At 34.3% G+C, this 26,241-nt stretch overlaps 1 protein-coding gene and 1 pseudogene across 1 annotated transcript in view; one reads left to right on the top strand and one right to left on the bottom strand.

Moving 5' to 3' along the window:
• CNTN5 (contactin 5) overlaps positions 1–26,241 on the bottom strand; it is a gene marked incomplete at its 5' end in the record, with an annotated part of 571,224 nt that overhangs the window by 78,954 nt on the left and 466,029 nt on the right. The window contains 2 exons of the mRNA XM_088017513.1: positions 3,114–3,263; positions 9,219–9,377. Of these exons, the coding sequence (XP_087873639.1) occupies positions 3,114–3,263; positions 9,219–9,377 (309 nt within the window). The remainder of the gene's footprint in view (positions 1–3,113; positions 3,264–9,218; positions 9,378–26,241) is intronic.
• LOC114221531 (peroxisomal coenzyme A diphosphatase NUDT7 pseudogene) lies at positions 23,103–23,652 on the top strand (annotated as a pseudogene).

The following is a 26,241-nucleotide window of genomic DNA, read 5'->3' as shown; positions in this document are numbered from 1 at the left end:
CATTTATCTATCCATCTATATCATTTAACTAAAACTTGTAAGAAAATTGTACTATAAATAAATAAATACAAATTTACATCAAAGTAAAAAACATATATGTATATTATTTTGATATTCTAATAATAAGAAATCAGACTGAACCAATTTATCTTATACTTATTGACTGCTAGGGGTATTCTGATGGCTGCAAAATTCAAAACATACCCTTGAGTAAAATTCAAAATATACCCGAGGGGAAATTGCAAATAAAAATGAACTTTTTTTGGTGTGTGGGAAAGAAATAATTCCAAAGTAAAAATGCTTTACTAAACCTGCCTTTGGATTTAGAATATTCTAGTAAATAGGGGAATCTTAAAGGAACATAAAACTTTCAACTCAATATCTTTTTTTTTTTAAAGATTTTATTTATTTATTTGACAGAGAGAGACACAGTGAGAGAGGGAACACAAGCAGGGGGAGTGGGAGAGGGAGAAGCAGACTCCCTGCTGAGCAGGGAACCCGATGCGGGGCTCGATCTTAGGACCCTGTGTGATTATGACCTGAGCCGAAGGCAGACGCTTAACAACTGAGTCACCCAGGTGCCCCATCAACTCAATATCTGAATGTGACATCTTTTCTCTTACAAGTAGCTCTGTTGATTTTCAGAGATTACTTGGTCCATTAGAACTGCATCATCTATTAAATACAGGACATGTACTTAAAAGATGAAGAATGTGTCACTTGAGAGCACATCTCAGGATATTTGTGTCCCTTTTAATCTGTGCTGCCTGATAAAACAGGCACAAAACTCAACACTTGGTTCAGCACCATTAGTAGCTTTAGCCCTTTGTGGTACCAAAGTACAAGAAGCATAAAGTAAGCAGTAAAAGCCTTCCTCAACTTTCAATTTTTCATGCTATTTCTTTTCTCTTCCATGAGATTTTAATGGACTAAAGTATGCCATGTGTATAGAACTCATGATAAAATAAAGAGGCAGGAACTATATGATCGAGGTAGCTGCTGGAAGAGATGAGGGACAAGTCTTTCAGAATGTATCATCTGAATGCAATTTAGCATGAAAAGTAGAAGTGTTTTTGCTATAATCTTTTTTAATAGTGCAAAGAGATTTGTACTATACAAAGTCTAAAAGGATTATTCATCCTAAATGGATTATTTATTTTCAAAATGAATATTTATAGAGAGCCTCTGAATTAGACAGTAATCTTTGCCTTTGTTTAAACACAATTAACAATATGCAAAATAAGGCATTTCTTTTTAGAAAATGTGTGAGCATAAGTACTAATATTGGCAGTCATTTCAATATCTGCATAGTAAGTACATAAAATGAGGAATGACTAACCTGTTATACTCTTAATTAGTGAACACCTGTACACAATGAAAGCATGGTTGATTTATGAATGTATGAAAATCTAACCAGGCAATTAATGTTCAATTTAAAATTCATGCTATTGAAAAGTAGCAGAAAGAACAACTTGTACTAAGCAAATCACAAAAGCAGAAAAGTTAGATTTCTGTGAATGAATCTTTTCCAACATATTTAGGCTATTTTATCTTTTATTTTCCTGGTTGCTTAATTTTTATATAGAAATAATTTGAATATTTTTTTATAGTTATTCCCACTTAGTACAATAAATTAACCATTTGGTCTTTTTTTTTCTCTCTCTCTTTTTTTTTTAAAGGATCAGACCTAGTGTGTTTTAGAGAAAGAATCAACTCTTTTTGTAGTTTATTTTAATTATTATAAGCTTTGTTCAATTTGTAAGAAATCACAAATCACATTTTTTGGCCCAATTCTATAACTATAATACAAAATGGACAGTTAATTCTTAGTCTTCTATGTATATGTATCTCTCACCTAGGTACTGGTGTGGGTAGGAAGGAAAAAAGAAATATTCCCTTTTAATCTTTCAACAAAAACATATGTAGTACCAGTGCCAGACATTGTTTTAGGTGCTGAACACTAAAAAATTAGACATATATCCTCATTCTCAGTGCACTTATATTCTAATGATTACTGAGATTCATATGTTATCGAGTGTAAAAATATTAAAATTTGTTTTTTCCCTCCCTGTATCTGCAATCTACCCCCTTTTCTCTGTTTTCATCAACATTATTGACATTTGTGTTTGCCTAAGCTAATGCCCTATTGCACACTATTTAATATACAATTTATACAATTTTATAAGGACATAAGAGATAAATCTCAATAAAACTTTGTTCAAAGTAGTCAAACATTTAACTAAAATTTTTTCTTTAATTTTCTTTCTCCAGATGCTGGGCAAGATATTATTTTTTTAAAGATTTTATTTATTTATTTGACAGAGAGAGACAGCGAGAGAGGGAACACAAGCAGGGGGGAGCTGGAGAGGGAGAAGCAGGCTCCCTGGTGAGCATAAAACCTGATGTGGGGCTCCATCCCAGGACGCTGGGATCATGACCTGAGCTGAAGGCAGAAACTTAATGACTGAGCCACCCAGGTGTCCCTGGGCAAGATATTTTAAAATTTGTTTTTAAATAAAGCTGTTAATTCCCTTATATGACTATTAGAAACATTTTAGAGATACTTCATTCCAAAAAGCCAGAAGGATGCTGTATTTTCCGTCAGGAAGCAGATGGATGTTTATTGTATACATAGATGTCAAGCAGTAGGCAAGTTAAGATGATGTTTGCCTTTGCAGAGTATAATTTATGCCAGGTCAGATAGTGAAGGGCAACATAAAGGGTTCTAAGGAAGTTCACTGCAATTACAGCTAATTGTTATCACTGGAGAAAAAGAGGGTGGTCCTATCTATTCTGAATTTTATGGAATTGCTATATTGAATGAGTATATAATTAGAAAAAAAAAACTAACTGCTTCAATTTCATGGTAACTTGAAAATGAGTACTAAGGTTGGGAGGAAATTGAAGCATCTAGATGCATTAGTGGAAATAAGGAGAAAAAGATCTGAAAACAAAATGAAAGAATTATTTTAAAGGAAATAATTTTATGATGTCTAGGTAAATGAATCAGCAAAAATTATACTAAATAAAGCAAACAACCATGGTTAATTCAACTTGCTTTCAAAGTGATTATAGGCATGCCAAATTGAATTCTGACTCTCCAAAATTCTTACCTGCTTCATTTGTGCGGATCATTCGAGATGGGGTGCTTGGATCTCCAGTCCCAATTGGATTGGTGGCCACCACTCTAAATTCATATTCCACCCAAGGGTTAAGGTCCACTGCCATAGCTGACTCCATGTCCCCTGTTATGATTTCTGGGACTATGGTGAGGAAAGAGATTTCATGGCATTAAGAGGACTTGGAAATAGTTACAAAAGGCAATCAAGGATATCACAGGTACTAACAGAATGAGCAGGTTGATGCATAATTCCTTATTACAATACACATGGTCATGGTGTCACCTCTGGTCTCATTAGTAAAATGAAAATCAATCTTCAGGAGTAAGCACTTGCACATGTCAAAGGTTGTTGTAGTTAGAATTCTTTCCTCTCATCTTTAAACATAAATTGCTATAACATAACTTGCCATTATGTACACTAAAAATCATTTTGTCAACCCCTCAGCCTCAAACAAGAGGGCAACTAAATGCCATAATTTAAGCAAATAGTTCTTAAATTTCTAGGGAAATTTCTTGAGCAGTTTGCCTCTTGCAGTTCCGGCAAACATGCTTGGCCACTTGGCAGTTCAAAGCAGCAAATTAAGAATACTCCTCTTTAATTTAAAAACTCCAGTTTGTGGGATCTAAGCAGAAGCTCTGCACTCTTCTTGGAGTGACTTTTGTACACTATTTTGATTTTACTAAGGCATAAAATTGTCAATACAATTATCACAGAGTAAAATACTTTTTATATAGTATACATGCTCTAATCGGGACTGATTTTCTTTTTCACTCATCTCTGCTGTCTAGGAAATATTTCTGGAAAAACATTTTTTACAGGGGTGACAATAGGGAAAAGGGAGAACCTTTTTTATGATGTGCAAAGATCCTCTGGATTTATGTCAATCCTGGATTTTTGTTTAAGCATGGTAGAGTGGGGAGGCTTTTGATTTGATGACTTTGTGCAGTTTTACTATGACAAGATAGAATTAAATGCATTTGGATTTTACATGAAAATCTTTTTTGAAATGTGTCAAGAGAATGTTACCAAATAATCAGCTCCATGAAAGGTAAATGATCACAGCATAGGCAGTGTGGGCTGCCTGACAAATCTCATAGCACCAAAAAGCTGACTTTTTTTTTTTTTTTTTTTTTTTTTAAGCAGTGAAATGAAGACCTGGAGAAAAGTCTGTCTTTTCTTGCTGCACTGGCAACTGAGCAGTCTCCTTGGAGTCTAAGAGATAGGGGAGAAAAGGCCACTACCCAGTCCATAGCTTGGTTAAATGCTGAGTTGTGCCTGCCATACATAAAGGGAGGAAGAAGTGTTCCCCAGACACAGCACTCTCTAGCCCTTAACGTTCACTGTGTCATCAATACTTGTTTTGGTCCACTAAAGGCATACCTCTCTGTTTAATTTACATCTGTCAGTCACCTCAATCAACTCCAGACATCTAGGTCATCCCTCATCCCTTTTATTCCAATCCCCATAGAATTCTGTACATTTCCTTTTCTGCCCTAATTCCCATCCTTCCCTGCTCTGTGAAATCTTTTACTGTGACCTCTGGAATTCATAATCCATTATTAACAAAATCCCCTGTATACTATTTTCCTTCCTGAACATTCTTCCAACATTTACTTTAATAGAAACCTGAATCCCCTATGAGGAAACTTCATGCCTCTTAAGGGGTGGCTCTCTTAAGATATTATAGAGAAGGGTAACCAGTCCATCTGGGTTGTATATACCCCCGCCCATGTCTCTAATGTATTTTTTCCATTAGCATATAAGCATGCAGGTATTTTCCCTCCCAAAGAAAACAAAACAAAACAAAACAAAACTCTAAAAATTTCCTCTCCTTCTGGCCTTCATCCAGTTTCTATATAAAATTTTTCGAGTGTTGTTTGTGCTATTATTTGCTGTCTTTACTTATTTTCCTTCCATTTTCTCTTGAACTCACTCCAAAGATAAAGGTGGGAAGAAGAGAGTTCACCTTTTAGGCTCTTACCTCCAGCATTCTACCATAACTGCTCCTGTCAAGATTACCAATGTTCTTTAATTAATAAAACCCTATGCTTAAGTCTCTGTTCCTCATCTTTCTTGACCTAACATAATTCTTTGACATAGTCATTTTCTCTTCTTTGAAATAATTTTTAAAACTTCTGTTTTCTCTGACCTCACTATGCCTTATCAGTATCCATTGCTGGTTTCTTTTCATCTTCCAGATGCACCCAGTTCTACTAACTCTTTGGTGATCTTATCTAGTCTCATGGCTTTAAAGACCCTCCGTATGTCATGACGCCAATATTTTCAGCCATGAACCACCTCCCTAGACTCCAAACTCATTTGTCCAATGGCTATTAGACATTTCTATTTGGATAGGGTTCTCAACCTTAAATTCCACCCCCTATTTCTGAACTATTCCTTATTGGGTGAATGATAATTGGTGTTGTAGCCAAGATCTTGGGGTCATCATGGATTCCTTTCTTTTCTCCCTGTCTCACTTCAACCCATAAGCAAATTATAACATTGCTGACATCAAAATATGATTTCTTCACTTCATTTTGCAAAAAAACTTCCTAAAAGAGTTGTCTATATTTTCTTTCATTCTCTCCTTTTTTCTTTCTTTTTTTAAATTGAATTAATATACAGTGATGTATTAGTTTCAGGTATACAATATAATGATTCAAAATTTTATGCATTACTTAGTGCTCATCAAGATACGTGTACTCTTGATTTCCTTTATCTTTTTACCCTTCCTCCCACCTACTTCTCCTCTGGCAACCACCAGTTTGTTCATAGTATTTAAGAGTCTGTTTTTTTTGTTTGTTTGTCTCCTTTTTTTGTGTTTGTTTTGTTTCTTAAATTCCACATATAAGTGAAATCATATGGTGTTTGTCTTTCTCTGACTAACTTACTTCACTTAGCATTACCCTCTAAGTCCATCCATATTGTTGCAAATAGCAAGATCTCATTCTTTCTTAGGGCCTTTTTATCCCATTGTGTATATGTAGCATACCTTCTTTATCTTCTCATTTTTAATGGACACTTCGGTTGCTTCCCTATCTTGACTGTTATAAATAATGCTGCAATAACAACAGGGGTACATATATGTTTTCAAATTAGTGTTTTCCTTTGGGTAGATACCTAGTAGTGGAATTACTCATTAATATGGGAATTCTTTTTTTTTTTAAGATTTTATTTACTTGTTTGACAGAGAGAGACACAGAGAGAGAGAGAACACAAACAGCGGGAGTAGGAGAGGGAGAAGCAGGCTCCCCGCCGAGCAGGGAGTCTGATGCAGGGCTTGATCCCAGGACCCTGAGATCAGGACCTGAGCTGAAGGCAGATGCTTAACAACTGAGCCACCCAGGTGCCTCTTGTATGGTAATTCTATTTTAATCTTTTTAGGAAACTCCATACTGTTTTCCACAGTGGCTGCACCAATTTGCATTCCTAGTGACAGTGCACAAAACTTCTTTTTTCGGTTGCCTGGGTGGCTCAGTTGTTAAGGGACTGCCTTCGGCTCAGGTCATGATCCTGGAGTCCCGGGATCGAGTCCCACATCGGGCTCCCTGCTCGGCAGGGAGTCTGCTTCTCCCTCTGACCCTCTTCCTCTCATGCTCTCTATCTCTCATTCTCTCTCTCTCAAATAAATAAATAAAATCTTTAAAAAAAACTTCATTTTTCTCTACATCATTGCCAACACTTGTTATTTCTTGTCTTCTTGATACTAGCCATTTGACAAGTGTGTATCTCATTGTGGTTTTGATTTGTATTTCCCCAATAATTAGTGATATTGAGTATCTTTTTGTGTGTCTGTTGGTCACCTGTGTGTCTTCTTTGGAAAACTGTCTATTCAAGTCCTTTGTCCATTTTAAAATCAGATTATTTGGGGGTTTTTTTGTGTGTGTGTTGAGTTGTTCTTTATATATTTTGGATATTGACTCCTTCCCAGATATATCATTTATAAATATCTTCTCCCATTTAGTAGATTGTATTTTGTTTTATTAATGTTTCCTTCACTGTGCAAAAGTTTTTTTATTTTGCTGCAATCCCAATAGTCTTATTTTGCTATTGTTTCCCTTGCCTTCAAAGACATACCTAGAAAAATTTCAAAGAAATGACCTTTATGTTTTCCTTTAGGAATTTTATGGTTTCAGGTCTCACATGTAGGTCTTTAATCTATTTTGAGTTTATTTTTGTGTATGGTGTAAGAAAGTAGTCCAATGTGTATGGTGTAAGAAAGTAGTCCAGTTTTATTCTTTTGTATATAGCTGCCCAGTTTTCCCAGCACCACTTATTGAAGAGACTGTCTTTTCCCTATTGTATATTCTTGCCTCCTTTGATGTAGATTAATTGACTATATATGTGCGGGCTCTGTATTCTGTTTGATTGATCTATGTCTATTTATGTCAGTACCATACTGTTTTGATTACTATAACTTTGTAGTATATCTTAAAATCTGGGAATGTGATACCTCCAGTTTTGTTCTTTTTTCTCAAGATTGCTTTGGCTATTCAGGGTCTTTTCTTGTTCCATACAAATTTAGTATTATTTGTCCTTTTTCTGTGAAACATGCTATTGGTATTCTGATAGGGATTACCTGAAGTCTATAGATTGCTTTGGATACTATGGACATTTTAACAATATCTGTTCTTCCAATCCATGAGCACAGAATATCTTTTTATTTATTTATGTCATCTTTAATTTCTTTCATCAATGTTTTATATTTGCAAAGTATAGGTCTTTCACTTCCTTGGATAACTTTATTCTTAGGTATTTTATTTTTGGTGCAACCATAAATGGAATTGTTTTCTTAATTTCTCTTTCTGTTACTTCATTACTATAATACAGAAAATGCAACAGATTTCTTTATATTAATTTTGTGTCCTGTGACCTTACTGAATTAATTTATGGTTCTAGTGTTTTTTTTTTTTTTTTTTTGTGGAGTCTTTAAGGTTTTCTCTATATAGTATCATGTTGTCTGCAAATAGTGAGTTTTATTTCTTTCTTACCTATTTGGTTGGATTTTACTGATTTTATATTTCCCTTCTAAACAAATCCATTTTATATTTAGATAGAAAGTAAAACAAAATCACAAATCCTTACTCAGGATGGACAACTGCTTCTGAAGATTATATTTTATAGATAATTACATACTTTTAAATACCAACATGTTAAATAAGTATCTAATTGCTATCAAGTGATTGTAACTTCACATTTCCCTGTAGACAGCTACATTTGGAGAGATAGGAGTTTGGTTACGACATGGAAAGCAAACTATCAGGCAAGAAAATGATTTTAAGAATAGTGCAACTATTACACAAACATCTTAGAAGTGGACATAATATAACTTATGTTAGATCTTCTTTTTATAAATAAAACAGATGTGTGACTATAAATAGGTAGCACAAGGAACTGGAGTAATGGAAAAATCCTGTACCTGATTGTCTTGGTGGTTACTTGAGTCTATGCAATAAAATTTCATAAAATGTTATGGAACTACATATTAAAAACTCCATATAAAAACTGGTGAAATCTGAATATAGTCTATAGATCAGTTAATAGCATTGTATCAATGTCAATTTTCTGATTTAATACTTGTACCATTGTTATGTAAAATTTTATAATTGGGGAGAGCTGAGGAATGAATGCACAGGAAATCTTTGTACTATTTTTGCAACTTCCCATTGAGCTTAAAGTTATTTCAATAAACAAACAAATATAAATGATGTGATCCCTTCTTGGGAATTGAGAGAAGAAAGCAAGATAGTTTTTTTTTTTTTTTGAGACAGAGTGTGAACACATGGAGGGGGTGGAGTAAGGAGAGAGAATCTTAAGCAGGATCCACACCCACGCAGAGCTGCCTAGGGCTCTATTTCATGACCCTGAGATCATGACCTGAGCCTGAAATCAAGAGTGGGATGCTTAACCAACTGAGCCACCCAGGCACCCAGAAACCAAGATAGCTTTATAAAAAGAGGCAAACAATGGTTAATATTGTAATAAATAACAAAGTTTCCAGAATCCAAAATGATCCTACTAAGATTGCTAGCAAATACAGCTCATGACATAGGAAGCTGTTCTGGTTGCTTCTAATGTTGCCTTAGAGCCTCTTACTTGTTTTTACTGTTTGCCAGCCCAGGGAGAATGGGCTTCGAGCCTGCAGGTTGTAGGAGGAGATTGGGCTGTGGTTGTCAGCTGCAGGACTCCAGGAGAGTGTAGCTGTGCTTTCGGTGATTTCCTCAACAATTACTACCCCTGGTGGGCCTGGGGGACCTATAGGCAAAAGGGAATGGATAAAGTTAAGTGCAAGCCACGATGAGGAGCCATGAGAAATTGTATTTCCAATAAAGATACAATTGAACTGTCTAACCGTCTTAATGAAATATATATTTACCAGTGGAAATTGACAGTAGAAAGAGATGGGATGCAAGGCAGTTTCCATGATTTCTGCTGGTAACTTAATTATAGATTTGATTTTTTTCCTAACATTTTGTGCTTGGAGGCAATTACCAATTAGCATTATATTTTATAGGAAAAGAGAAATATAATTAGAAACATACACAAGAATATGAATTAAATATCAACTATGACTGTTCACATCAACCACAGTTTACAGAGACAACAACAGAGAGTGATAGGCAATGGTATCAGTAACAAAAAAAGATCCCACCATTACTAAAAAGGTATAGGTTTATGGGCCTAATTTTCATGTTCAGGAAACCTGCAGTGTGCAAATACTGTGATGTGACTGTCAAGTAGCTTAAACTTTAACAGGGGAAATGTGAAGAGCTCTGGAATAATGATAGTTCAGGCCAAGGAAGGGTATATTCTAGAAGGGAGGCATGGAAAAATTTTGTGGGGCATTAAAAGAAGGTGTGATTTTGATGATGATGATGATAATGGTGATGATTTTTGGTGGGAGTGGGAGAGTGCTGAATAGAGATTATTTTCCTTATGCTCATGAAAAATTGGTATAGAATAGAGATAATCAATCCATGAGCATATAGAGTCTAGCTTCAAGAAACAACTGTGATCTGATGGAGAAATATACCTTTGTATTATCACTCCTAAAATAGTGATATCTAATAGCATTTAAAGATATGTAGAGTGTTTACATTTTAGAGGCTGGAAAGCATGGCAATTTTCTTATTAACATTCTTCTATTCTCTAGTATAGACAATTCAGGCTGCAAGGATGCTTTTATTTTCAATGAAAACAAACAAACACAAAACGCTCTTAAGTATTTTAAGTTATTTTCTGAAATAGTCCTACCAGCACCATTCTGGCATCACCTGACTCCCTAAACCACCTTGATTGTCATTCATACCATTTGCATCTTTGGTGACAAACCAAACCAATCTATAAATTCTTAAATCTGAATGGACTGAGTTAACTACTTTCTCTGGCTCTGTTCCTGGCTTTCTAGTCTAACTTTGCTGAGTCAGATTTGGTGATTACAAAGTCTGATCAGGAGGGGCTGAGCTAGACTAGACTATAAGGAGCTAAGAAATGGTGGAGTACTGGAGAAATGGAGGCAATTAGTAAAGACCTGTGGGTAGAGAATTTCGACAGGGAAGGAATAAGGAGATGGAAAAATAATTTTAAAAGGCTCATGAAGCAAATGACATTTTTAGGAAAGGAGAAGTGAACACTTTTTTCAATTGAGTCCATTCAGGTTTAGGAATTTTTAAATTTGGTTTGGCTTATCATCAAAGATGCCAATGGTGTGGATGGCCACGGTGTCAGGGTTGACTAGGGAGTCAAGCAAAACCAGAAAGTTGCTGATAAGCTAGAATAAAATAAAGGAATCAAGGAAAGCATGATGAGAAGATATAAGAATTTGAACTTGTGAAGAGAAAATTCCAGAGTTTGTGATTTAAATGTAGGGTACTTTTGGGTGAGAATTTGTGTTTATTTGGAGTGAAGTGGGGAATATGATTAAGGTTGACAAGGTCAAGGACTTATGGAAGAATATGTTTGATTTGTCATCAATATGAATGTTTAAAGCATTAAAACAGTAGCTAAGGATGAGGCGAGGTGAATAAATGAGATCGAGGGGATGAAGAAGATGTCTAACAAGTTGTTAGACTGTGGTGACACAAATATAAAGAGCAACTATAATGCTGATAACATAAATAATGATGAGAATATTAACTGTAATAATATTACTAATAGTTACCGAATCCTCACTTTACTGTGTTAAGGCCCTGTATTAAGTATTTTGCAAACAATAACTTGTTCGTTTATTTCTATATCACTGTGAGGTTGACATTATTCTCCTTATTTCATAGAGGACATAATGGAATCTCAGAGATTGGTTAGTCAATAAATAATAAATAAGTCAATAACCTTATTATATGTTAGGTGTTATAGTAGGCAGTGGGTATCAGAGAATCCATTCTTCTGAGAAGACTTTTTTTGCCCAAGTCATTCTACTGGTGAATGGTACAGCTAAGATTTGAATTTGAATCTGTTTGTAAAGCCTGATTTGTCCAAAGAAGCAAGGAGTACACAGGTCTTTCCTCCTTTCATTGTTAATCTAGAAAGTAGTTTTAATTGAAGGAATGAAAGAAAGAAAAAGTGTGGGTTAAGGAAAGGCACATTTAAATTATATGGTAAAGATAAAGATGGCATTTGAAGAAAGCATTCAGGACTTTGTGTCAGCCTGTATATAAGATGGACACCATCACTCCTTCCTCCCTGTACATGCAGGCCCTTCCCTCATTGAAAGGTAGAGCCTCTTCTTTCATCTTCTTGAGTCTAGGCTTGCCTGTCACTAACTGACCCAAAAGACAATGGTAGAAGTGACACTGCATGACTTTTGAGGATCATTAAAATGCTATGAAAAAAGACTTAAAATTTTGCTAATGCAATCCAATAGGAATAGTTACTAACATAACTCATTTATTAAGCTCTTCTATATTGTTCCCTTTATTCTGGTCCATTCCATCTCTTCTATTTATTTACCTCTTCAAAAAGCATTAACAACCACTTATTTGTGAGACATGATAGGAAATGTAGTGGAAAATAACTATTTGTTAAAATAATTTGCCTTTCTGAGTATTAATGGTCTAAAAAATATTAAAATTAGTTTTCTTAAAGAAAGGTGTATTTCTTTTAACAATGAGTAATAATGACTGAATCTTTTAAAAAATTTCAGCCTAGAACAAAAAGGAATTTACAACATAATTAATAAATAGCCAAGTATTTTTTTCTATTATGTGGCTATTTTCTCAAGTATAGTCCTTAGGAAAATAATCAGTGAGAGTGAACAAGATTTATGTATCCAGGACACTGACTGTGGCCATGCAATTATTCATAATTACAAACCGCTGTAAATAAGTAATTGTCCAATAATCATGTAATGTTTAAATCATAAAAATTTATGATAAAATATTAGGCAGCCATTAAACTGACTAATATTTAGGGTTATCTACTATGTGGGAAGTGTTCACAATACAAAAAGTGAAAAAATTAGAATTCAAAATTATATGTAAATATATAGGTACAGTTACTTCCCAAATACACAAAGGAAAAGACCAGAAAGAAAGAAATGCATTGAAGTGTACATCATGGTTATTATTGCTTGGAAATGAGGATGTAGATGATTTGAATTTTATTCTTGACTTGTTTGGATTTTCCAAATCTGCACAATAAGCATCTGAAATTATTTTTAAAGTTATTATTTTAAAGAAAGCCTCCATATTGTATGTATGTACTATTGTAAGCATATTCTGCTTAACCAAACATTTACTGGAGGCCCATTATGCATAAAGCAATGTGATTAGTGGTGAGAGATGAGTGGTAGAAATGATTTATATGAGAACAAGATAGGGTTCCAGCTCCAGATGTGTTAAAATCTTGTGGCAGAGACAGATCTTTTACAAAAAACAAATGCCAGGTAATGATAATGTTATGTTCAAGTGTTTGGGGAGTATATTTTACATCTCATTATAGCTCTTGTTAAGTTGGCTATAATAATTTTTCCATAATTTCCACTTATCTGAATATTCAATATAGTACTTGGCATATATTAGGCCCTTAATAAATATTTGTAGAAGGAGAGATGAAAGAAAGAAGGGCTAAGAAGGAAAAAAGAAGGTAAGAAAAGACAGAGGAGTTGTTTTGAATTTGGCATATTGTGCAACAATTAACAAGTAAAGGATGTTTTAAAATAAAGTAATTGTCATATAAGACAAAGTTCCAAAATAATAACTTTTTTTAATTAAAATACATTTGAAAATAAAAATATATTTAACAGTTTTTTTCAGTCAAGTTGAATAGGATGGTAATAAAATTGACAGAATAGCTCCATGAATGAAGCAAATAAGTCTTTTCATATGATTTAATAAATTATGAAAGCCTGGGACAGATAATTTTTCTAAATCCTTATAAACCCAAAGATTTTTATGAATATATTATTGTAAAAATATTCTGAAAAATTAATTATGTGATTTGCTTTTACAGATTAAATAAAATCCAAAGATTTTTATGAATATATTATTGTAAAAATATTCTGAAAAATTAATTATGTGATTTGCTTTTACAGATTAAATAAAATCCAAAGATTTTTATGAATATATTATTGTAAAAATATTCTGAAAAATTAATGATGTGATTTACCTTTTAAGACAGATTAAATATGATTTTCAACCATAATAAAAGTGAAAATGAGATTTATGGTTATTTTATTAGTATAATGCTCACTTATAGAGAAATACACATTTTTTTACATTATATACTGAATGCTGGCTATAATTATCTTCCTGTCTATATTTAGGAGTGAATTACATTAATATTATATTAATATAATCAATACCTTTGTTTTTAAGGCCTCTTAATAATGATCATATTTTTGCCATTTTTTGCCTTTTTTTAAAAATCAGGAAGTAAATTCTCTCTTTAAAGACTATAGCTAATTTACATTAGATATCTTTGAAAATAGATTAATAAGAGATAAATATCTCATAGATGACAATGTGTGATAGTAGCTAGTGTGTGAATATTATACAGATGCCTCTCATTTAGCAGAAATCTATATTAACTTTATACTTAGCTGTAATGATTCAGTATCAGATGGGAAGGAATCTGGAAAGTCCTCCTTGGACCCTCCTCACCACACACAGTGCCATTATATAGAGTCACTAAAATAAATATTTTATTTGAAAATAGGTAATTTAGAAAAATGGACACAGTCTCCTCATTTCTTCTAGGTGAGGACTGCTGAGCAAATGACAAAGCACAAAGGCCCCTGGCAGAAGCCATGTTCTCATGAATTTAATTTACTCTTAATCAAGGGCCCTAAGGATTGCTATTAGATTGCTATCAGATTAACTCATTCTGTTGACCTAATGTTCAGTTAGAAAATTTTCTTCTCTTGAGAAGACATTGACTTTTAAAGCTGAAAAACAAATAAAATATATGTCTCTTTGTAACCTCTCAAGCTGTTATTGTTAGGCTGGGGACATGAAACAAGGAACTACGACTTCATGTGATAGTTAAACAATGTTATAGAACCTTGGAATTTTTAAATTAACAGCAGTCTCTAGTCCAACCATGTTATTTTTCAGATGAGGAAGGTGAACTTGAAACTGGAAAACTCCTCAAAAACAAAACAAAACAAAAACAAAAAACAAAAAAACAAAAGAGTCCCCCTGCTTTGGGGGAAAAAGTGTTGAAACAGGGTTTGGCTTCAGTCTTGTCAGCCAGTGGAGTGATAGTTCCTGTTCAAAGCAAATTGTAACAAACAAATGTGGTAATAAATAGGAAATTGTATACTGACTTCTTGTGAAATCATTACCTATTCTCCTTGTAGAAAACAACTGGTGGAGCCGACCAGTTCTTGTCATGGGATTGTCCAACCCGTATTGAAGAAAAATTCTTTAAAAATCCTCTTAAGACTGCAGCTGGCTCCCCATGCCAACCAATTGTTCTGGCCCTGTCTCACCTAGAAAGCATCACTTTCTCTGCCTGAATCTGACATCTACTAATTTAACAAAAAACCCTATTGTTACATGCTATTTTTTACAGTTTATATAGATTCTCATTGTTTTTACTTAATTTGATTTTGGGGACTTTCTTGTAATTTTTTTTCATACAGAGGTTTTCAATTAGCAATAATCGTACCTCGAGTGACAATTAAACTTGTTGGGATTTAAAACATTAAACAGGTCTTACATTGTTTAAAACTAAAATAAAAAAAATTGATACCAAGTATGCCATGGTATCTTAAATTGGTTCTATTTTTAATCCCATAAATATTGCTTGGTGACAAATGCCTCTTACTTCTAAACACATACAGGACCATGCTGCAGAAAAAGACAACCATTCATGGAAAAAAGTCCTGAACATGCCTTTCTAATCAAGTAAGGATGAGATATAGCTACTGTCTAAAAGATTAGATTAATGCAGAGAAATAAATTCAATAAATCAGGCCACAAACAGTAAATTAGAAAAAACTTAAAAGAGTTATTTATTTTGGGGGGAGGGGCAGAGGGAAAGAATCTCAAGCAGACTCTCCACTGAGCACTGAAACTGACACAGGGCTTGATTTCAGGATCCTGAGATCATGATCTGAGCCAAAAACAAGAGTTGGACAATTAACTGACTGAGCCACCCAGGTGCCCCTGGGATATTTTTAATTTTTACCATGTAGTTTAATTACATGTAATAAACCATTCAGTACAAAGGACCATTTTGCACAGACCCAATTTAAAAGCCAATATATAAATAATAACAAAACTTTTCATTAAAAAGTAATAGTTTAATCCTCTTAACAAAATGGGTTTAGAGGGAATATACCTCAATATAACAAAGGCCATAAATGAAAAACCCACAGCTAACACCATACTCGATGGTGAAAAACTAAAAGCTTTACCTCTAAGATAAGAACAAGATAATGATGTCTAATCTCACCACTTTTATTCAACATGGTACTGGAAGTCCTAGCCATAGCAATCAGACAACAAAAAGAAATAAAATGCATCCATATTCATGAAGAAGTTAAACTGTCACTATTTGTAGATGACATAATACTATTCATAAAACTCTGAAGACTCCACCAAAAAACTATTAGAATAAATGAATTCAGTAAAGTTGCAAGATACATAATTATACCCAGAAATCTGTTGAATTTCTATACACTAATAATGAAATAGCCGAAAGAGAAAATAAGAAAACAATCCCATTTACATTGCACCCAAAAGAATAAAATACCTAGGAATAAAGTTAACCAAGGAAATGAATGAATGACCTATACCCTGAAAACTATAAAACATTGATGAAAGTGATAGAAGATAACAAAGCCAAAGGAAAGATATACATGCTCATGGATTGAAAGAATTAATATAGTTAAAATGTCCAAACTATTCAAAGCAATCTATATATTCAATGTAATCTCTATCAAAATACCAATAGCATTTTTCACAGAACTAGAACAAATAATACTAAAATTTCTAGAAAACCCCAAAAGACCCCAAATAGCAAAAGCAATCTTGAGAAAGAACAAAGCTGGAGGTATCACATTCTCAGATTTTGATATCCTACAATGCTGTAATAATCAAAACAGTATGGTATTGGCACAAAAACAGATACATAGATCAAAGGAAGAGAATAGGGAGTCCAGAAACAAACCCATTTCTATATAGCCAATTAATCTATAACAAGAATATACAATGGAGAAAAGACAATCTTTTCAATAAATGGTACTGGGAAAACTAGACAACCATATGCAAAACAATGAAACCCGTGTTCCCTTTGGCAGCATTTATGCAAATTCTTGAAGTGTTTTATTAAAGAAAAAGAATGAAATTGCACAACTTTTTTTTTTTTAAAGATTTTATTTATTTATTTGAGAGAGAGAGAATGAGAGATAGAGAGCATGAGAGGGAAGAGGGTCAGAGGGAGAAGCAGACTCCCTGCTGAGCAGGGAGCCTGATATGGGACTCGATCCCAGGACCCTGGGATCATGACCTGAGCTGAAGGAAGTCGCTTAACCAACTGAGCCACCCAGGCGCCCAACAAGTTTCTTAGGTTATATACAAAAACAAACTCAAAATGAATTAAAGATCTCAATGTGAGACCTGAAACCATAAAACTCCTGGAAGATAACATAGGAAATAATTTCTTTGACATCAACCATAACAACATGTTTCCAAATATGTCTCCTAAGCAAGGAAGGAAAACAAAAGCAGACACCAAAATAAAAAGCTCTTGCACAGCAAAGGAAACCATCAACAAAACAGAAAGGCAATCTATTGAATGACAGAAAATATTTGCAAATGATATAGTCAATAAAAGGTTAATATCCAAAATATATAAAGAACTTACACAATTCAACACCTAAAAATAATCATCTGATCAAAAATGGGCAGAGGCCTTGAATAGACATTTTTCCAAAGAAGATATACAAATGGCCAACAGATTCATGAAAAGATGTTCAACATCACTAATTATCAGGGAAATGCAAATAAAAATGCAAATCACCTTACACCCATCAGAATGGCTAAAATAAAAAAGGAAAGAAAAGAAGTGTTGGTGAGGATGTCCTCTTGCAAACTGGGAATGCAAATTGGTGCAGCCACTGTGGTAAAAAGTAGGGAGATTCCTCAAGATATTAAAAATAGAAATACCATATGATCCAGTAATTCAGTACTGGGTACTTACCCAAAGAAAATGATAACACTAATTCAAAAATGTATATGCACCCCTATGTTTATTGCAGCATTGTTTACAATAGCCAAGGTATGGTAGCAACCCAAGTGTTTGCACACACATACATAACACCACACACAGGAATATTACTCAGCCATGAGAGAGGATGAGATCTTGTCATTTGCTACAGCATGGATGGGACTAAAGGTTCTTATGCTAAGTGAAATAAGTCAGACAGGGAAGTCAAGTACCATATGATTTCACTTATATGTGGAATATAAAAACAAAAACAAATGAATAAGGAAATAAGAAGCAGAATCAGACCTATAAATACAGAGAACTGATGGTTGAAGGAAAAGGTCAGGGCATGGATAAAATGGGTGAAGGGGAGTGGGAGATACAGACTTCCAGTTATGTAATGAATAGGTAATGGGAATAAAAAGTATAGTATAGGGAATATAGTCAATGGTGTTGAGATGGTGTTGTGTGATGACAGATGTGACTATACTTCTGGTGACCATAGCATAACATATAAACTTGTTGAATCAGTCTGTTGTACACTTGTAACTAATGTAACATTGTGTTTCAACTGAACTCAGATAAAAAAATAATAAAAAATAAATTTAGCCTGGTGATGGGTATTAAAGAGGGCACTGAATGGAGCACTGGGTGTTGTTTTTTTTTTTAAGATTTTATTTATTTATTTGAGAGAGAGAGAATGAGAGAGAGAGAGCACATGAGAGGGGGTAGGGTCAGAGGGCGAAGCAGACTCCCTGCTGAGCAGGGAGCCCGATGCAGGACTCGACCCAGGGACTCCAGGATCATAACCTGAGCCGAAGGCAGTCGCTTAACCAACTGAGCCACCCAGGCACCTGGAGCACTGGGTGTTATACGCAATGAATAATGGAACACTACATCAAAAACTAATGATGTAATGTATGGTGATTAACATAATAAAATAAAAATAAAAATTTTAAAAGTAATAGTCAATAACATGAATAGATTTTCTGTAGCACATCACATATCCATACCTATTAATAACTAGTTGCTGAGGTGTTCATCTTTAGAATAGAATTATGAAGACTTATGGAATGCCCTATTTAGGAAGTATGATTTTATTGACATTATATATTTATACAAGAAAATGTGTCCTGAAATGCTCTTGACGTACTGGGATGGCAACATCCAACTTCATATAGTATTGCATCTTTCCTTCTTTATTTTTTCCTCAGATACTTCCTTACTATCATTACATTCTTTATGACAACTAGAGGGTGTTCTTAGACTTCTTTAATATTTACTAAACTAATTTAAGTGACCCTTTCCTACTGTTCTCAGTCCTATGAGAATAACCAACTCTATTTTTACCAGGGGTGGATAAAGATGGAAATGAATGATAAACAGTTCTAATTATTTTTTTCAAAAACAGTTTTGTTCTCAATTAATTGGTAAAGCTCACCATTTATTCTATCTACCCTTCTCCTTATTATTATTATTATCTTTATTATCTGTCATGTATGTAATGAGTCCCTCAGTATGAAATTTTTGTCTCTCCTCATTTTGACCATTTAACACCTATTTAGTCTTCAAATTTCAAATCTCTGCTCAAGTTTTACGTTTTTTACTCAATAGCTACTAAATTTCAATTTCTGTGACCTAGAGTCTCAGAATTGCATTTTGTATAAAATGCCTAGGAAATTTTTATTTCAAGAAAAATTGATCTAAAGAAAAGAGATTTGGATAAAGAGTCTGAAAAATCTTATTCCAATTCTGAATTTTTATGTAAGCTCTGTATAAGTTTCTGAAACTTGGGCAAATTTCTGAGCCTCATTAAGCCTCAATTTCCTTACATTTTATAAAGGGGATGATAGTATCAATCTTATCATTATTGTGAGGATTACATAGGGTAATGTAAGTAAAAATTACTTTGTAAATAGCTATACTAACACTGGTTGGACCTCTCAATAGCTTGGTAATTTTGACAATGTCATATGATCTCACTATGCTTCATTTTTTACCAGTAAAAATCAGAACCTATGCACCACATTTGGTTCTAGCAGAATAAAAGGATAGGTGTGAAAAAATTTGAAAGAAAATACTCTTATTGGCAGATTCAACAAGCAATATCTTCTGGGGAGCTTATAATGTAAAATGGGGAACAAAATCCTGAAATGATGACTCAATGCCTACCTATCAAGTAGAAGGCCTTGTGCTAAATGTTATGAACTTTCTCTCTAATCTTTACAGCAAATCAGGTATTAACACGTCCTTTCCACAAATGAGAAGACTTAGTCTCAGAAAGTTCAAGTGACTCATTCAAGGTCAACAACACCCCAATGATGGACCTAGGGTTCAATTCTGATTCTTAATTTCATATGTATCAGAGATTTAACTCTGTCCTATTTATTACTACTCAAAACTGCTTCACATAATTCAGCACAGACATTAAAAATGTAAATTTCAGAGCATTAAAAATAATTATGAGCAGAGGCAAACTTTTATTGATTGAAAATGAATTTGGAGGTAGAAATGTATGATAGAAATGAAGTGGCTCACTCCCTAATATTCACTCTACCTGTCGCAGTGTGGTGTAGGGAATTAATCCCCGTTCTATGGGTGGCCCTGATTAGTTTATGCCTATTTTGGCAATCTCACCTGCCCCTGTCATGATTGCTTCAGGAAGCTAGGTCTAAGCCAGTCAGATTATGGCAATCTTCTTATGTTGGGTGCTGGTTCATGGTCTAGACTGGCAAAATCAGATGAAGGGATGGACACTTGTAAAGATATGCTAGTTCTTTCTCCTGTCATATGGCAACAAGAAAGCACTTAGCCTATACTATTCTTGGCAGTCAGCCTATGACTACCGTGAGCTTTAGGGTAAAACCAACATTGTAGACAAGAGTGGAGAGATGGAATCAACCTGAGTCTTTGGAAAAAAAACTTGAGATACTGGATCAATCAATTTAAAAATCTGCTTTAGCGTCCTGTCATGAGCCAATAAATTTCCTTACTGTTTCAGCCAATTTGAGTTAGTTTTCATATTACTTGCAACTGCAAGCATCCTAAGAGATGAAGGATAACTGAAACTCCCTTGGTTTGTGAAAGAGTAACACTGGAATACTTCTTTACCTATGCAAAGACTGGTTATATTAGCATAAATACTTGAAAAGAGGATCTTCAACAATATCTAATTATCAAATAAACCACTTGGAGTTGGAAAAAAACAAGTCAATTGGGAAAACTGACAGAACAGCTGGCCCAACTAGAAGCAAACAGCCAGATAGGCAAACACACAATGCAATGAAATTATTAAAGTGATTTAAAATTTTACCTGTAGGATAATGGAATGATCACTTTTGGATGGAGACTTGGAGCTTATTAAAGATATACTATTTTAGTCAATATATTCCTATGACAATAAAGTTCAAAAAAGTATTGAAAATCAGGGGTGCCTGGGTGGCTCAGTGGGCTAAGCAGCTGCCTTTGGCTCCGGTGATGATCTCAAAGTCCTGGGATTTAGCCCCATGTAGGGCTCCCTGCTCACTGGAGAGTCTGCTTCTCCCTCACCCAATGACCCTCCCCCCACTTGTTAGTGCACTCTCTGTCTCTCAAATAAATAAAAAAATCTTTAAAAAAAGGAAAGAAAATCAGAGCTTTTTGGAGCAAAATTGAAAAACCTCATTTTATAAACCCATAATTAAATATTCTGTGTGTTTCTCATTGCTACACTGACTTTAAAAAAAGGAAAAAGAAAAGGAGAAGGCTGAAAGGTTTGGAGATGTTACCACATAAAAACAAAACCAAAAAGCTAAACTTGACAGCTTTGAATAATGAAGGCTGACTGGGTACCATGAGGCCTAGTTCTTATGCAGCTCTTGCTATTTTCCAGCCAAAATGACTTAGGAATGTACATCACATCTCTAGGTCACAGAAAGTTCTTTAGATACTGAGGCTGGAAGGATGGGGTTTTTTAGTGAAGACTCCAAGACAGTTCCTCTGGGCTAGTACTTAAGATGGAAGAGATAACTTTATTATTATTATTATTTGGTGATAAAAGAGGCTAAGTAAACAAATATGATAAAATGCTGGAAAATTCAAGGTGTTTTTAAAGAGATGGAAAGTTTAAGATTGATCAGAGTAGCAGAAGTCTATAAAAGTGGAGAAAAGGAGATTGATGGAAGACCTTGAACACCAGGACAATGAGTTTGAACTTTGTTATGTAAAGAGTGGAGAGCCAGTAAATGTTTTTAAATGGGAGGTGGACCAACACATTAGATATTATAGGGGAAGAGTCAAGAGTGGAAATGAAACATTATTCCAGCATTTCATGCTTGGATAAATTGGAAGAATAATGTTAGAATACAGGGAAAATCTGGAGGAAGATCTCAAAACTTTTCCTTTCAATTTAAAGCAATTAATTTCAATTGAAATAAATTTTGATGATAACACTGAAGTGCAGAAGTAGGAGGATGTAGTTTGGAGCCTGAAGAGTATCAAAAAGATCAGGAATAGTCATTGGATGATAGGGAATCAATAATAGTCAAACAGCAATATAGCTAACAATATTGAAATCTTATATGAAATGAAAAACATTACTTTATAGGGGCTGAGTCAACATTTTTCAATTAAATTCTTTATGTTCCACGTTTGCTCATAACCAGAAACAGAGGTGACTGAGTTTAAAAGTTGGCATGATGGGTATCAAGGAAGTTATGTCCACCTATTGAGTAGGTAGATTTCAGGTAGGAATTGAATTAAGGGTAATTGGTGACCATACAAGTTAAGTGGAGTCCATGTGAAATTCAGGGGAAGATTCAATAAATATAGGGATGCACCTACTGCAGTAAATTAAAGCTGTTGCCAGAAAGTTCATGTCCCAAGTAACAGATCAAACTATACATGGCCAAGCTTCCAGGACACAGGTTAGGGCCCCTACAGTTGCAAATAAGGCAAGATAATAAGGTTCTGGGCTGTCAGCTGGCTGATGTTTCAACTGATAGTTCAAAAATTTGTCTCATGGACGTAAAATCTTTAGTGGACACATAAACCTTTTCTTTAGCATTCCTATTTAGTTTCTTTCCCATATACTATGTGTAGCCAGAATCCAGCATATGAATCCTTCTTTGCAATTGATTTTTAATATTTCAATCAACATTGCTTATGAAAATGAGTGTATGTGTGTATGTTGCAAAAAATAGGTGAAATTATGAAAAAAAATGCTAAGGTATTTATAGAGATGGGAGTGCCAAGCTTCAAAGAACTGTTTTGGGCTCTGCGCATGTCCACCCAGCCGAGTGCTTCTGAGGCCGTCTCCATCCGGAAACAAACTTTTCCCTGCAGGATGGCATGACCCTGTGTGCCCCGGAGCTGGTCAGAAACAGTTTGATAGATGATGCTAAGGCCCGCTTAAAAAAGCATGATGTTGGGACCAAATATTCTCACTTGTCGTCTAACAAATATTCTGTCCTTTTACCATTGTTGGCAAAAGAAGGAAAACTCCACCTGTTGTTCACCCTCCGGTCAGAGAAGAGTGATACATTGATAACCCCAGTTGTAGGATTTATAGACCACAACTTCCAGGCCCAGCCTAATCCCGATGAAGTTAAAAGTGTGTTCCTGGTGCCTCTGGAATATTTCCTACATCCACATGTCTACCACCAGCGTTACCTGACACATTATGGTCATCATGTTATTATTCATTGCTTTGAGTACACAGACCCTGGAGATGGTGTCACTTACCAAATCAAGGGAATAACTGCAAAACTTGCCGTTGCTTGCCTTAATTATTTTTGGGGAAAATCCCATCTTTGAAATGGAGTTTAATGTCAATGATCTGATTTCATACTCTGAAGAGATCTTCCTGAAACTAAATAAGTATGCTACAAGCAAGATATGATTTATGAGACCACCATCCAAATAGCTAAGAGGATTTCGTGTGTGCTTCTCCATAAGAACAACAGTAACACAAGCTGTCGGCAATTGACAGGTGCGACTATTTTTCCTGCAATCTGAAGGTAAAAAACCTTGCCTTTTTCCCACTTGCCCTGTATTACCTGAGAGAGCAAAAGTCTTTCAAAAGTGGAAAAATGTGTTCATAGTGTTGCATAATTTCACCCACAGCATATTTTTTTGTACATGTGTATCCAGCGCATAGTAGGCACTTAATAAATATTTGTTGAATATAAAAAAAAAGAACTGTTTTGTGATTGCCACTATAGGAAACTTCTGAAAACCCTATCCCACCACATTAGTCCCATATAATTTTTTCTCCTATTTCACAGTGTCTGCCTTATTGACATATCGTATGACATGGCAATATATTTACTATTAAATACCTATGGTTATTGTTTATCCAATTACTACTTCATACACTGTCCATCCTTTTCTATTTATCTGATTTTAAAAATGTAATTATTCACTTCAGGAAAAAGAATTAGATAGTAATTTATTCATACACTTAATAATTTGCTTAAAAATATTGAGGAAATATTTACTGTGTGCCAGACCCTAGGGATTAAGATTACTTTCTAGGGAAGAGAAGAAGGCCAATGAACAAATGAATGAGATAGTTTCAGATAATAATAAATGCAATGAAGAAAATAAAGTGGGGTGAAGATCAGGTGGAGGCAAGAGAGAAAACATTAGATAAGAAGCTGAAAAATAAATGATAAGAAGCCAGCCAGCCTTATATATATTACGGGCAAGTTTTCTAGGCAGAGAACTTCAGGGGCAGAATTCCTAAGTGTTGATGAGTTTGGCACATTTGTGGAACAGAAAGGATTCTGGTGTGGTTGAAGCAAAGTGAAAAAAGAGGATAGAGGAGGGTGATAATGTTGGAAAGGTCAGTAGGTGCCAGATAAAAGAGGGATTTGAGGGCAATGGTAATGAATTTAGATTTTATCCGAGTGTGATGAGAAGACACTCTGGATAACACATGAGAAAAGTCAAAGGAAAGAAGCCATTGAAAACCATAGAGCAAAAGTGGAATGGAAGCCTCAGAGGCTATGGGAAGATATTGGGGAAAACCTATTTAAATAATTGAAAATGTTAATGATCAACGGTTAATACTAAAATGGCAAAACCTTTGCAATAACATTTGGTAGCAAATGTAAATTGTAATGATTCAGTAAATCACTTTTCCAATGTTGTCTTATTGTACTGGAGTTGCTTAGTTGAAGTTGTCAGTGTAGTTTCAATGACAGTGGTAGGTGATTTTTCTACTTGTAAGGAAAACAAAGAAAACAAAACAAAATGACACTATCCTTTCTCTACACTAGTCTTATAAAATTGGAATTTCATGAAATTTATCCTGGTAGGTATAAGTTGTGAATGTGTGTTTGTCATTGAAACTCTGTCTTCTTTGGGTTAACTGGGGCTAAGTGATTGGTTCAGACCAGTGAGTTGTGAGCTAAAATGACTTGTGCCATTTTTGGCTGAAGCATTTAATTACCAATGTGAGACTTTTCATATCACTTTGTTTAAGATGTTTAAAGAATTCTGTGCTTCTTTTTAGAAAAATACAAACACTTCTCAATTATCACAAAATTCAGATGAAAGGTAAATTAGCTGACAATTGCAGGTATTTAGGCAGGCATAAATATTTAATGTAGTTTTACATGAGTTGAAGTTGTGCACACTGAGTATATTCCAATAGAAAAATAATACTGTCCATCCATCGAAGGTGATCTTTCTGAAATGGAAAATAGATATTTGAGGGTCTATTGTACAAATTGCAAGAACAAATAAAAATAATCACCTTGTTTATTAAAAACCTCAAGCAACCCAGATACTATCCTGAAATTAATTTATTAAACTAAATATTAAATAAATTCTAAGAAAAAATGAGTTAAAGAAATCCTATAGGAAAATACCATATGGGGAGCTAAAATAGGCAAGGTGCCATGTTTCTGCAAAACTTTGCATAAATCCAATATTGGATTTATTGTGTATGACTCACTGCAACTCTGCAATGCAAAAAAAAATAATGCATTGACTTTTAAATTTGTTCACTCTCACTATTCACTTATGAATAATTTATAGATATCCTTGTAGCTTATGTTCCCAAATATACCATGAAGTGAATTTGGAATTATTATTTCCAATGACACATTAGGGAATACATTTATAAACCCATTCTCTTTAAGAGAGGGGTATCTTTGATGATATTATGGCTAAACTGTAAGTAGGAAACTTTCTTTTTTTTATTCTGAAGTATACATTTGTACTTACTCTCATTTATTTAGATTTTCTTTCATGATTTTCCATACCAACAACACGTTCTACAAGATATCCATTGAGACCAGGGACATGTTTCATGGTTGTGGAAATGAACAAAAGTTGACAAACATGTATCTAGGGTCATTTCATATTTTAACTAACTGAGCAAATCAGTAGGCTACTAAGGACTTAAAAAAAATGAGTATTACTCCCTAAGTGGTTAACTTATCTCACAATGCCTGAGAAATAATGGAGAAAGAATTGTCTT

The sequence above is a fragment of the Eumetopias jubatus genome, unplaced genomic scaffold (assembly GCF_037043125.1).
Source record: "Eumetopias jubatus isolate StellerSeaLion01/CBP00866 unplaced genomic scaffold, mEumJub1_p1.0 scaffold_13, whole genome shotgun sequence".
Classification (NCBI taxonomy): domain Eukaryota; kingdom Metazoa; phylum Chordata; class Mammalia; order Carnivora; family Otariidae; genus Eumetopias; species Eumetopias jubatus.
The sequence above is the reverse complement of the archived record's forward strand: the minus strand, read 5'-3'. Positions and strand labels throughout refer to the sequence as shown.